Raw genomic sequence first — 12,796 nt, forward strand, 5'->3', positions numbered from 1 at the left:
CTCTTGATGAGGAGAATGATCGTTGTGAAAGCTGCTTTCCCCTCACATCTATAAGAATGAATGCTGGTTTATGTTTCACACTTGAAAAGAGTATTAAAGATTACATGGTGTTTTTAAAGGCACCGCGAATCAAATCTTAACGCAGGCTATTCCACAATCAGGGTTGAACATTAACGAAGAGGGAAAAACAAGAATTTTGTATTCTGATGTCCTTTGCTTATATCGATGTGTGCGTTTTATTTTGCACTTTGGAATATTTCATTGTCATAAAAGAAGTTTATTTTCTATGTAAAATTTAACATTTAAGAGTAAAATAGATATAATTAAAAGTTCAGATGATGTATAAATATAGTGCTTTCTTTCCTGCCTGTATTTTATTATTTTTCCTATTTTGTATCTGATCTGTACACCCTGTAGATGTGTAATGAATCTTTCACTACTGAAATGCAATGACCTGTTTTCTGTGCTGCCCCTCGGGAATGGGGAGTTACTACTGCAGTTTCTTATTGTATCAGATTCTTTTTTAAGTTTGTAATAAAAAAACAGATTGGCAAAAATAAGCATGGAAAATAAGCTATTTGTGTCGTCCTCATTGTTAATTGATATGCGAGGCCATGAAGCGTGATGAAATGGGAAAACTATAGCAGACACGTAGCATAACTTAAGTCTCTACCTGTCCCCTCTTAGTGTCTGTGAATCCTACTTGGTTATTGTTGAACATATTGCAGATCAAAGATTATGAAAAGTAGATCCCCGTGTTCCTGTGAGAAGCCTCTGATTGAAAAGCCGAAGCAACGCGTCCCCTCATTGCAGTAAACAAACTCGAGCGATGTTTGATCAATAATTCAAAGCAAAGCTGAAATTCTCAAATGGTGAGGAGCCAGATTGCTCACCACCCACCTCAGCTGGACCCATCCCAGCAGAATATTACTTTAAATTTCATCATCCAGCGCTCTGTCTGTCTGTCCTGTGCGAATGTCTCTGTCTGATGCAGCCAGCTGTGAGGTTGGTTCGCTCATGTGAACACACTGGGCTGTGCTTTCTATAGTAACATGCAGTGGTGTGACATTAACATGCATGGCTGGGCTCCTCCTTGGCTCTCCTCCACATCTTCATCGCCCACTCACTGCATCCCATCTCCCTCCCTCCCTCCCTCGGCTCACATGTCTATAACTGCGTCCCTGCTCTCCATCTTTCTCTGTCCATCCCCTATCTCCTCCCCCTCCTCTGCCATTGTCCTTCCCTCCTTCTCCCTCTTCAACACCATTTCCTCCCCTCTCTCCCCTCCATCCTTCCAACCACCTGATCCTCTCCTCTCCTTGCCCCCCTCCTCCCCCCTCCAGATTCCCAGAGCCCCTCCCTTGCTTCCTCGCTTCCTCCATACACACACACACACACACACACACACACACGCAGGCACACACCCATCTCACTGGTCTTTGAGGCTGCTGCCGCTGTTACGCAATGCTGCTCCCCAGTGTGTCGATGTGATCATTACGCAACATCTCCTACTCCTCTGGAATACTGATGAGGATCAGGACTGAAGCAGCGCAGGGACAGTGAAAAACAAAAAGGTGCCTGGAAGAAAGAGCAGGTGTGCCTCCCATTAGAGCTGCAGCAGCTGGTCGATGACTCAGGCAAGGTCAAACCAAGAGCCCACATGTCATTAAATCCCAATTTATTTCATATGCATGATACAAGATACAGTTAGGACATGGTACTGCAGTTGCATGTATCCTATACATGGTTAGGACGATACAAAAACACCCAACAAAAACATGTTTATATAAAAAGAGAAAACAAAACACCACAAAACAAAAACTCTAAAAATGTTTTCAATAGAGACTTTTATTTTTTTTTTTTCCAGGAGTATTGTAGCTACTTTAGTAAACAAGGACATAGTGTCACTGATGCGAAGCACCCAAAGCCAGTCCAACAGAACTTGAAAACAACCGCTTAGACCTTCAGATGTAGACCTTCATTTGAAACATCTACAGATTAAATGGCACTTTCAAAGTTGTGCCACCTGCAGGCAGAGTGTTACAACTGTAGTTATTTTATACACCTTTTGTGTGTCTTGTCTCAATTATTATTTATTGGTATATAATGTCTCTCAGTGACAAGCCACTTAGCTCTCTCATGCTCAATTATCTGCAGATGAAATGCCTGACAAAGCTAATAGGCGTTAAATAAACAACATCAGACATATGATGAAATAGCTGAAGTTGTAGCATTTATTGCCTACAGGTGGTGTGGGTGCATTGACAGTGCACCTGCTATTACTATATTTGTCCATAGATGGCAAAAGACATAAACATCTGTAAATCTAAAGCTCTGCTGCTGTTGTTTTCCATTCCTGGAGAATTTAATGCCTGCAAAACAATCAATGTGCAGGTTTGTGACTTGAGAGATTGCTACATATTGTACACAGTACTGTAAACTATCATGATTTGTCGTGTTCTGAAAGGCCCTGTTGGACAGTAGTTTTAGTCAGCCTTGTGCAGAACAGTTTTAATTTAGTTAAAAGATAACCAAACGTTTGCATTCATCAACTACTATGCAGTCAACGTCGAGTTTGAATGTCAATGCAAAATAAAACACTAAGTTGCTAAGAAGTGTCTGTTACACTATGCCATCAGGAAACCGAAACAAAACAAACTCTGTCAAGAAAAACGCAATATCACCAACTGATCCAGTGTATCTAGATATAGATCAATCTTTAGTAAATAGAAAACAATCCACACAGTGATCAAAAGATGCTGTTTTCAGCTCATGTTCACCCCAAGCACTGGCTGCACAAGGATAGGTGGCGCTATTATGCACGTCATAAACGCAGGACATCATAGCAAAGATGTGCTGCTTTTTCTTTTGACAGAACTGTACAATAGACCATTGACCAACCCATCCAAAAACAGATCTAGTTTTTAGTGATGGTTTACAGACATAAGTACACTTGGTGTAAAATATTTTTTTTTTTTTTTAAAACAAAAAGACAACTTTACTGGGTTTCATGCATTAGGATCCTAGACTACAGAGGATCTAAACTGGAAGCACAAATGACTTTGGGGCGTTTTCTATTTAGTACATCATAGCAATTTTACATACAACATCACTAAAATAAAACGAGCATTACATAACAGGAGTATTATTGCCACATTTATCTTCTTTCCAAAATTACGGTGATAATGAGCACAAGCCGACTGATCGCAAAGTCTGCATCAGCAAAAGACACTTGAGATATATAGTCCCTATAACAGTCTGTAATGTATTCCCTAATTTAGACCCAGACCCGTCCGCTTTGGCAAAAAAGAACTCAATCTATAAACTCGGTTTCAAGGTTTGCCAAACGGACCTAAGCTGCTCTTTATATGCTCTCTGCTTCAACCCACATGCCTTTGTAGCCCTACTAGACTATTAACCATTCAACGTAGGAGGTGCTAGATGAGGTAAATAAGAGTGTGCCCTGTCCTTTGTGTGTTTAGACACAAACTCTGTGTGTATAGAGAAGAAAACCCATAAAACTATATAAATCTGTTTTTCGAAACGAACATCCAAAAGCACAGTTTACCCATTGAATTCCCTGCATTGATTTCATTAGAAGTATTGTTCCTCAAAAGGAAATAGAATTATTTGACATATTGTTCATCACAATCAACAGATGCATTATTACCATCAGAATAAATACAGCACTCATTGACTATTTGGCAAATATAAGGAATAGTATTAGGTTGATAAAGACACAGTCCGAATCCCTGTCTTAGGAAATAAAGACCATGAGACAATCATTTATTTACAAGGTTTAGCAGTCAACTTTGGGCCTGCCTAAATTAATAAAGGGAAAAAAAAAAAATCAATCCAGCCATCACTACACCACTATCAGGCACGCAGGGGCTCTAGCACCCTCTACCTGCAGTGTGCAGTAAAATAAACTTCCCTACATTTGAACATACCCCTCCACAGGTGAGGGCCCTGGAGATCATCAGACATATTCCTTAATCAGTAACCTACAGAGAAAAAATTTGTAAATTTGTAAAATCGTCTATTAAGGAAACCCAACGTCAATCTTCTCTGAGAAAATCTTATGTGAGGCTCTGGAAGCTGTTAGTAGAAAAAGAAAGTAAATCACAGTAGCGTCAAACTGTAGGTTCATGCATGTTTTTTTTTTTCCCCTAACAAGCTACTGTGTCCCCCATGGTGGTTGTAGTAAATAAGGTAGACACCCGCCACCTCTATCATCTTACTACACTGTGTTTTTTTTTTAAGAAAAAGTGCAAAAATGGATTACACACTGATACACGCACATCTCTATGTGGTGCAGGGAGATATATACAAACAGTTATTTTTTTTTAAACAGTGTTGTGTGCGCATAGGCGTGCATATGGGTTACAATAAGGAAGAACTGTGACCACATCACATCGCTAACGGACTCTCATCCATTTCTCCTCTGCCGACCTGAGCTCTTTGCTTCCCTTCTCCTTCAAGTACCGCTGTGAATCTGTCTCGTGCTCACTTTATTCGTGTATTCGTCTGCTCCTCTCATACCCCCTGCCATGAGTTAATTAACGTCCTTCCCTCTGAGCCTCAGCCACAGTATTTTAAAGGAAGTACAGACACAACAGACACTAACATAAGTGCGACACAAGAGAATGTGAGGGACGGCAAGTGTGCACCATTCTAAATACATGACTTCTAACTGACTTTACTCATGCTTTGGTCCACTAAGAAGTGCTGTGCAGTGTGCAGTGATAAGAACTGATTTGTGTTTAAAAGCCTGTGATTCTTTTGTACCCGTCTGCTCGCCTCGCATTTCCCAACTCTCTTGAAACCACCTTAAAACAGGCCATATTTTCCTGGTGTGTTTGACCATGGGAGTATCCACAATCGTCCCCTTACTCTCTGAGTGTATGAGCCAGGCGCTCTCCACGGGCCTTCCTGTGACCACCGCTCCCATCATGCCTCACTGCCTACCAGTGTGTATCCAAAACTCCAGCATTGTGTTAGAAACAGCAGCTAGAGCTCGACAAAGTGACTGGAGGAGCAAAGACAACAGTGCAAATTTAGATTCCCTTGGTGTTTGTGTCTGTGTTGAATTCTGCGGGGATGGGAGTTCTGCTTTTTGTCTCATTGATACTTCGTGGGGTTTTATTCTGAGCTCTTTACAGCGGGCCGTACTTAGCCTCATAACGAGCCAGGATGTTCTTGCAGCGTCCGCAGTCCTTTCGCAGCTCAGCCACTTGCTGCCGCAGCGCAGCGTTTTCCCGCTCCAGGAAGGAGGCGCGCACCGTGATCTGGTTCTCCTTCAGCCGTCGTGCGTCACGAGAACGCTTTGCTGCCACGTTGTTCTTCTTTCTCCTGGACCAGTATCGGTCATCCTGCGGGAATGAGAGTAAAAGTGAATGGCAGAAAGTGAAAGGTGGAGTTGAATGTAACCAAGATTAGTGAGGGATTTGAAACAAACAAACATCTGTGTTGCAAAAACTAATCCACACGCCACCACTCGGTAAATGCTTTAATCTTTACCAGGACTGGCCAGATATGTAGATATGGTTAGATGTAGATTATGACCACCATCTATCAATGGCCCCAAACAAAATAATCATTAATAAGTCACTTGTAGATAGTTTGTAGTCCGGGAACAAACCAATGTGTTTCTTTGTTGGACAATACACACAGTACACATGATTTAATTATCCTACCTTCTGTTCATCAGGAACAAACACCTTCTTGGCCTTCTTGATCATGGGCTGCGGTTTCAGCTCCTCGTCTGTGAACTTGTGCTTGCGCGGGTTGAACAGCTCTCCCCCCGGCACGCTGGACAGGACCAGGTCTGTGGGATCCGGCTGGAAATTAATGTCCACTTCGATGGCATCTGGGTCGACGGGGGAGGGAGTGTTGCGTTCGGCGCGGTTTTGATCTGCGGGTGTGGAAAGACAAAGTAAGCTTGGACGCAGGCCAACATCTACAGTTTGGTCAAGTTCAGTGGGTGTAAGAATTGACACGTGTGTGAAAACTTAACTCACTACTGTTTGAAATGTTTGCTTTTGTAAGACATGTTCAGACAGGCAATGGACTAACAATGGAATGCAAAATGACTCTTTCCCCCTCGTTGGGTACTTATTGCTTCACTGAGCCCTACTATTGTCAACTATACTGAACGGTAAATACCAAACATTGGTTAATTATCATAACAAAATAAACAGCTGGAAGATGTTACTAGGAGTGAAATAGGAGTCTCCTTATGTATCAATCAATCATTTGGTAATAATAATAATATTAACTCTAACTTGCAGCCCTGTCCAGCATTCAAAGATCCTGTGATTTTTAAGGTAAATTTAATGGCTACATGTTTGGGCTTCTGTGTAAAGATGTGCACACAATTTTGTGCTGAGGAGGCTGATTTTCACGCTGAGGGTTGTGAATTTGGTATTTCTATGGGCACATCACATTCATTTCTAATTGTAGCTGAGCTAGATGTTCGGCTCGACAGGTAATTTTTTAAGATTTTACTTGAAGCACTGACAATTTCTGCTTTTAGTTTCAGGATTTCATCAGAAATTTGGAGGTACATCATTTTTACAGGTTGCTGGGGTGTGTGGTGGATGGTCGTGCTGGCTGTGTGCCAAACATATAAAAATGGACTCAAAGGTTTGCTCTTTGTGTGTGTGCCCACATATGTAATATAATAGTTAATGTTACACCAGTGTGTAGCGAGCTAGAGCAACTGAAACTACACTTAACTACTAACTACAGCTACAGGCAGCTGAAACAAACGGCATATTTGGCAAACAACACACTGAATGAAAGAATGTTGGCCAGATGGAATTGTTTTTCCTAACATGATTTTGTCTGATTCAGAATTTAAAAGGGAACAGGACAGAATTATAACCAGTATGAGTTATCTGAAATAAAGATAAAGAGGGACTATCAACCCCTAGAAATCTACATTTCTCACCCGTTTCCTTCTGAACCTCTGCTGTTGCCTTCTCGCACAAAGATTCCTCTTCTTGTCCTTCCTCCTCCTCCTCTTCCCCTCCTTCTCCTCCTTCTTCTTCTTCTTCTTCTTCTTCTAGTTTAGCTGGCTGTAACGTGATGACAGTTACTGCTTCCTCCGGATCTGAGGCGTCCGTGGAAGTGGCGGAGACAGTGGTGGAAGACGCTGAGGCGGAGGCAGAGGCTGCAGCGGCGGCGGCGGCGGCAGGAGGAGGGGGAGTAGTGGTAGTAGTTGCTGTAGCAGTAACCTTGGGGATGGATTTGCCTTTGCCTATCACTGAGGACAGAGTCTTCTGCAGCTCCTCCTCCTCCAGGCTCACAGGGATCCCGTTCTCCAGGAGGAACTCATCCAGGTCCATGTACTCCAGATGAAAGGTCTCCCCGTCATAGGGAATGGTTTTCTCCCAAATGGCTGGGGTCAAGGAGGCTGATACCCCTCCACCACCACCTCCTCCTCCTCCTCCTCCTCTACAAGCTCCACCAGCACTGGCTGCCACAGCCCCGCCTCCCTCCACATCCTCAGATGAGCACAGCTTCTCTTTCTCTATTTCTGCATCAAAGACAGGAGGGAACAGTGGTCAAATACACGGCTGCCTGTTGTGAGTGAAATGTTGTCTTGTGCACATGATTTCAGGACAGCTGCACACAGGAAAAAACAGGCAGCCCAATAGATGGAAAGAGGGGGTGTTGTGGTGGTGTGACATCTGACCAAAAAAAAAGAGCCTGCAGATGAGTTTGAAAGTGAGAGAGTAGATGCATGGATGAAATAAATGACAGAAAGAGGCTCTGGGGAAACCACAAAATGCACGAGGAGCAGGAGACACAGGCGCAGCAAAATGAAGTGTTTGTTCCACACATGCATCCTACAACACCAGCACGCAAACTAGGGACCAAATAACAGTGGAGCAGTGTGTTCAGTGCAAAGCCGAGCAGCGTCTCTATCTCCGAGTGTCTTTACAGTCTGGGTGCGCTGCTTGGAGAGGAGCAGAGAGGAGTTGGAACTTTTTGTTCTTTTTTTGTTTCCTCGCAGCCTCGGATGAAACTGGCTCCGTGCGACATACGGCATGCACAGTCTCATCTCGCCTGATTAACAGTCGTCGTTTAAATCCGCACGCAATTAACAGCCCCCTTTGACACATATTTGAGGATTATGAGCATATAGATTTAGAACCGTCGACTAACTCGCGGTGAATTGACGAGGCGAGACACAAACTGGAAAACTGAGCAGTCGTTTTCGTGTCGAGATCTTACCGTCGTCGCCTTCCTCCAGGATGTTCGGAGGAGGGATGTCCATGATCTTCTTTAAAACAAAAGGAGAGGACTTCTGCGGAGAGGCGACAGCGACGGCATCGCTGGGTTCGAGCGACACTGTCACCGCGGCTTTTCCTGGCATTGTTCCCCGCTGAGCTCGGAGCAAACCGGGGAGAAATTGCTGACGGTACCGTGAGATGCCTCCTCCGCGGGGAAACAACAGAAGATGTGCTGCTCTTCGTTTGTTTTACCACCAGTGCTGCTCTCGGGCCTGTTTGTCAATATTAACGCTTTTAGGATGTGAAAACAACGCTACACAAACCCTCTTGTTCTTCTCGCCCACCGAGCGCGCTCATTGGATATTCACGAATCGCCTGCCCCGCCCCCTCGGGGAATAGTAGAAGCTGATTGGTTGTGAGCGGCGTCCGTATGTGCATGCATTACTGTATTTGTGTAGTACTTCTACGACTGCTCAGTGGCCGCAAATTGTACACATGGAGATCAATTCTTTGTATAGGAAAGGCTGTGCGTGCGTAACGTGAAAGAACACAGTCTCGTGCAGCCAACACAATAAAATCTATTAGGTGGAACCTGCTCGCGCATGCAAACTGCAGATGAAGCACACTTTCATCATCACCACAGACTAAACAGCGAGTCTACACCCAAAAAATGACAATGCAGCGCGCGCTTGCAGAGACTTTCTCTCCTGCCCTCCACGAGGAAGATGCTCGTGGCCAAACACGTGCCGCCGCCTCCACCGCACTCACGTGAAGGTACAATCTGTCAAGGGGCGGAGCTCTGAACACTTAGCACGTGCAGGCCAAGACAAACTGGAGGGGGGTGCGCGCTCACCGTTCAACAGCTGGCACGGGACTCCACGGTAAACACGTTATAGTAGAACATGTTGTTCACCGGACAGCTCTAAATACCAGAGTCTCTGTAGGACTTTGCCACAACCTGTTCCCACTACTATCAAAGCTGTCACTTGTTAGTTTGCTCAGCTGCATCTGAGTAACCCTCCACGATGAAGGACGATGAAGAATACAGCAGCAAATGTTCAATGTTAGTGTTTTAATGAGTATAAGATATATATGTGAGCCACTGTTTCACACATCCGTGATTTCTAATGTTTTATGCTGATATGATCTCCCACATCAAAGCGCTCGCGGCGCCACAACAACAAAGAGGGAAATCTCACGTTTCCGCGCACGCGCTGCCGGAGAGCGCGCGAGGCTCTCACGCTCTCTTCAGCAGGATGTTTGGGTTCAGGAACACAATGTTCAAACCGCACAGCGCCCCACCTTCACCACTAATCTGTTTTTTTTTTTTTTCTCACAAGTTCACCACAATAACCGCACAGTAAACAAAGTGAGAGCCTCAGCAGAGATGAAGTCAGTTAAATCCCCGCAGCAGCCTGAAAGGACTCAGGACTGGTGCACTGTTTACACTCCCATCTCCTCTAAATGAGCGCTGCAGAGAGCAGAGACGTGTGTGTGTTTGAGTTAGTGACCATCTGTGAAACAAGTGTAGAGGAGCGGTCAATGTCCAATGTCCTCTTTCGCTTTTTTACCTGCAGCCTGATTTCTGACACAGAGATGGAAAAATCTCCGTCAACAAATTGAGTGTTCCTTTTTAACACTGATCAGCAGTGCTCCCTGTGGTAAATAAATAGTGAGTGACATGTTGTTACATGGTAGGCACCACCTAAGAGTACTGGGTGAACCAGACACCATGTTATGCTTAAAATTGTAGAGATACTGAGTCATGAATCCAAATTCATTCAACCAACCAAACACCAAAATATTTATCCATTTACCAAGTTAATTGTATTTGCTGCCAACTTTATGATCTAAATATTTCTATCTGCCAGTGCTGGCACTCAGAGAGCGAAAATTCCAGCTATAAGCTTGTCTGCAGAGAGGTTGCTGGTATTTCATCCACAGTGCTCACAAAGAGTACTGTGGTGCCCTTCGGCAAGGCAGCGGAATCCAAATTGCTTCGTGAATGCTGTGCTGCATGAAATACAGGAGTGTTTACACTGCTAACATGCACCTGAACAAATGAACCAACATTTCTTCGTTGTGTTAACTAATTCACTCAAACTACATCCGCAAAGCTAGAAATGCATTGCATTGGAGAAGAATAGTGTGCAGCAACAGCACAGTCAAAAGTGTTTTCTGGTTTGCATACTCCTGTTCTGAGTATAAACACACTAACAATTCTACACTTGCTTATTACGGTGTATTGTAGAATTGGTTAATCGCTTGAGACTCCCCATTTGTCAGGATGATTAATATCAAGGTGTCATGTGGCAGGGGTAACTGGGTCTGTCTAGCTTTTCACAGCTTACAAAGACATCAGTCCTTGTTGTGTGCTAAATATTCTGCAGAGCTTATTAAAAACACACACACACACACACACACACACACACACACACACACAAGAAAACCCTTGGGCTCAAGTCTGATGTGTGTACAATGCAATACATGCAAACATCCACTGGCCCTGCCCTAAAATGAACACTTCTCACATCGATGGAAACATTGTACTTAGTGAAGCAGATCAGGCAGGAGGCGGCCCTGTGGTCCAACCTTTGATTCAACACAAATGAGAACAGTTTTCTAAGCATTTTACATTAAGGATCTATTTAGGCAGAATGCCACAGTTCTGAGGACACAGCAGGACGACACTGTGCAGCAGATAATGCTGTAATGCTTGACAAACACCATTCCATTGTTTATACCGCTTATCCTTAAGGGCAGCGGGGGTGCTGGAGGCAATCACAGCTGACATTGGGCGAGGAGCGGGGTACTCCCTGGACTGCATAGAGACAGACAACCATTCATACTCATACTCACAACTATGGGCAATTTAGAGTCACAAATTAATCTAACCTGCATGACTGTGGGAGGAAGCCAGAGCACCGGGAGAGAACCCACGCAAGTATGGGGGGGGGGGGGGGACATGCAAACTCCACACAGAAAGGTTCACGACTCAAACCGCAACTCTGCCAGCCAGTGGATTAAAACCTGGAACCTTCTTGCTGTGAGGCAACAGTGCTAACCACCACACCACCATGCTGCCCGTTGCTTGACAAACACTTCTGGGGTTTGAAGCTTCTCTCTCCTCACCTTTACTCCTCGTCAAGACAAGTGTAAGCTGGAATATTGACTAACATCACTGTGGATGGGGCACGTTAAAATATACCATCAATGAAAACAAACATGAGGAATGAAGCTTTTACAAGTTTTATAACAATTTAGGTTATAGAGGGTCACAGTTTTCATATCTAATCAAGTTGTGCCAGTGGCACATATACACACACACATGTATGCCACCAGCCTCTGTCAACTACTGAAGAAACTCTATAATGTCAATGAAGAGGCAAGGGTACAAAGAAAGTGAAGATGTGATGAAACCGTGGGTGAGGAATGTTTCAGTGTTGTTGCGTCAGTTGCAGAATGCTGTGTTGTGACTGCACGAAGAAACTGCACAGTTTGCTGACACCGCGCAGCTCACTGCCTTTGATCACTTGTGGAAGTTTTGATTGATCACAGCAGCTGGGAATATTTCCACATACAGTATATATATATATATATATATATATATACACACACATACACATGACGTCAATACACCACCGTGATCACTTTTACTACATTAATCAGTGTGATGAGGGAGAGACCAGACTGCATTTAATCCCACAGTAATGAGTGTTGTGACATCAGGATTTAAGTTGTCTGCTAGTTCTAATAACTTGATACAAGTGGTGACAAAGTGCTGGGATCTTTTACTTAAAAATCTACACAAAATAGGGTCAAAAGTAAAAGTACTCATTAGGCGGCACAGTGTCCACTATCAGAGGACTATATGATAAAATGAGACTATTACTGGTGATGTTGTAGCTGGTCAAATTGAAGCTTTAGCTACTTCACATACTGTTAAATCTATGAAATGCATGCTATGCGGATCATATGTTCAGTTATGTAGTGGAGTAGCTGTAAAGCATGACTCAGTAATACTAGAAGTACAGTAGATGTACATGAAGTTACTTCAGTGAGTTAATACATTTTGTTCTTCTGCTTTAATAAACACAATGAAATGTTCTTACCGGTGTCATCAAAGGCCGGGAAGGAGAAGGGAAAGTCAGCCAGGGACCTGAGCAGATCAGGAACGTCGCTCCTGTCTTCAAACAAGATCTGGTTAACTTTGGACATGATGAACAACCTCTGAAACTACCTGCTGGTGTCTGAGAGATGAGTCTGAGTGAGAAGCGCATAAACTGTGAGCAAGTGCCTGAGTGCGCTCAGCGGCTTCTTTTCGTCACTTTAATTAACTTTACAGCAGGTCAGATCACGGGGACGCCTGCATGTGTCCTCACAGCTTGTATTATAATGAGCGGAGCGAGCCACGCCCCCCACGGCCTGTAAATAAACGACAGTTCGGCGCGCTGCTGCCAATCACGCCGCAGAGCCTATGACGAGGCAGGGGGCGGGCTCTGAAGACTGATCACAACAACCAGCTCAGTCAGCGGGGCACATTTCTCCCCACGCAC

The 12,796-nt window shown here is 44.1% G+C and overlaps 1 protein-coding gene across 2 annotated transcripts; it reads right to left on the bottom strand.

Annotated features, from left to right (window-relative positions):
* Window positions 1-1,661: 1,661 nt before the first annotated feature.
* tefb (TEF transcription factor, PAR bZIP family member b) lies at window positions 1,662-12,598 on the bottom strand. Of its 2 annotated transcripts, none has more exons than XM_070847421.1 (4): window positions 12,353-12,598; window positions 6,953-7,540; window positions 5,697-5,914; window positions 1,662-5,372 (listed from the first exon to the last, which is right to left on the bottom strand). In XM_070847421.1, the coding sequence occupies exons 1-4, from the start codon at window positions 12,456-12,458 to the stop codon at window positions 5,157-5,159; spliced, it is 1,128 nt and encodes a 375-aa protein (XP_070703522.1). In that variant the 5' UTR covers window positions 12,459-12,598; the 3' UTR covers window positions 1,662-5,156. The 2 variants fall into 2 exon arrangements, with proteins under 2 accessions (XP_070703522.1, XP_070703521.1); XM_070847420.1 differs by lacking the exon at window positions 12,353-12,598 and adding an exon at window positions 8,242-8,558.
* Window positions 12,599-12,796: the final 198 nt, after the last annotated feature.

Source organism: Pempheris klunzingeri, chromosome 17, assembly GCF_042242105.1.
Source record: "Pempheris klunzingeri isolate RE-2024b chromosome 17, fPemKlu1.hap1, whole genome shotgun sequence".
In the NCBI taxonomy this organism is placed as follows: Eukaryota; Metazoa; Chordata; class Actinopteri; order Acropomatiformes; family Pempheridae; genus Pempheris; species Pempheris klunzingeri.

Excerpts from the sequence above, each read along its gene's own strand:
- tefb (XM_070847420.1), bottom strand. The coding sequence starts at position 8,383 with ATGCCAGGAAAAGCCGCGGTGACAGTGTCGCTCGAACCCAGCGATGCC. Across the intron at positions 7,541-8,241 it reads CCTGGAGGAAGGCGACGACG|AAATAGAGAAAGAGAAGCTG; the intron begins GTAAGATCTCGA and ends TCTTTGATGCAG. Across the intron at positions 5,915-6,952 it reads AGAGGTTCAGAAGGAAACGG|ATCAAAACCGCGCCGAACGC; the intron begins GTGAGAAATGTA and ends CCACACCCGCAG.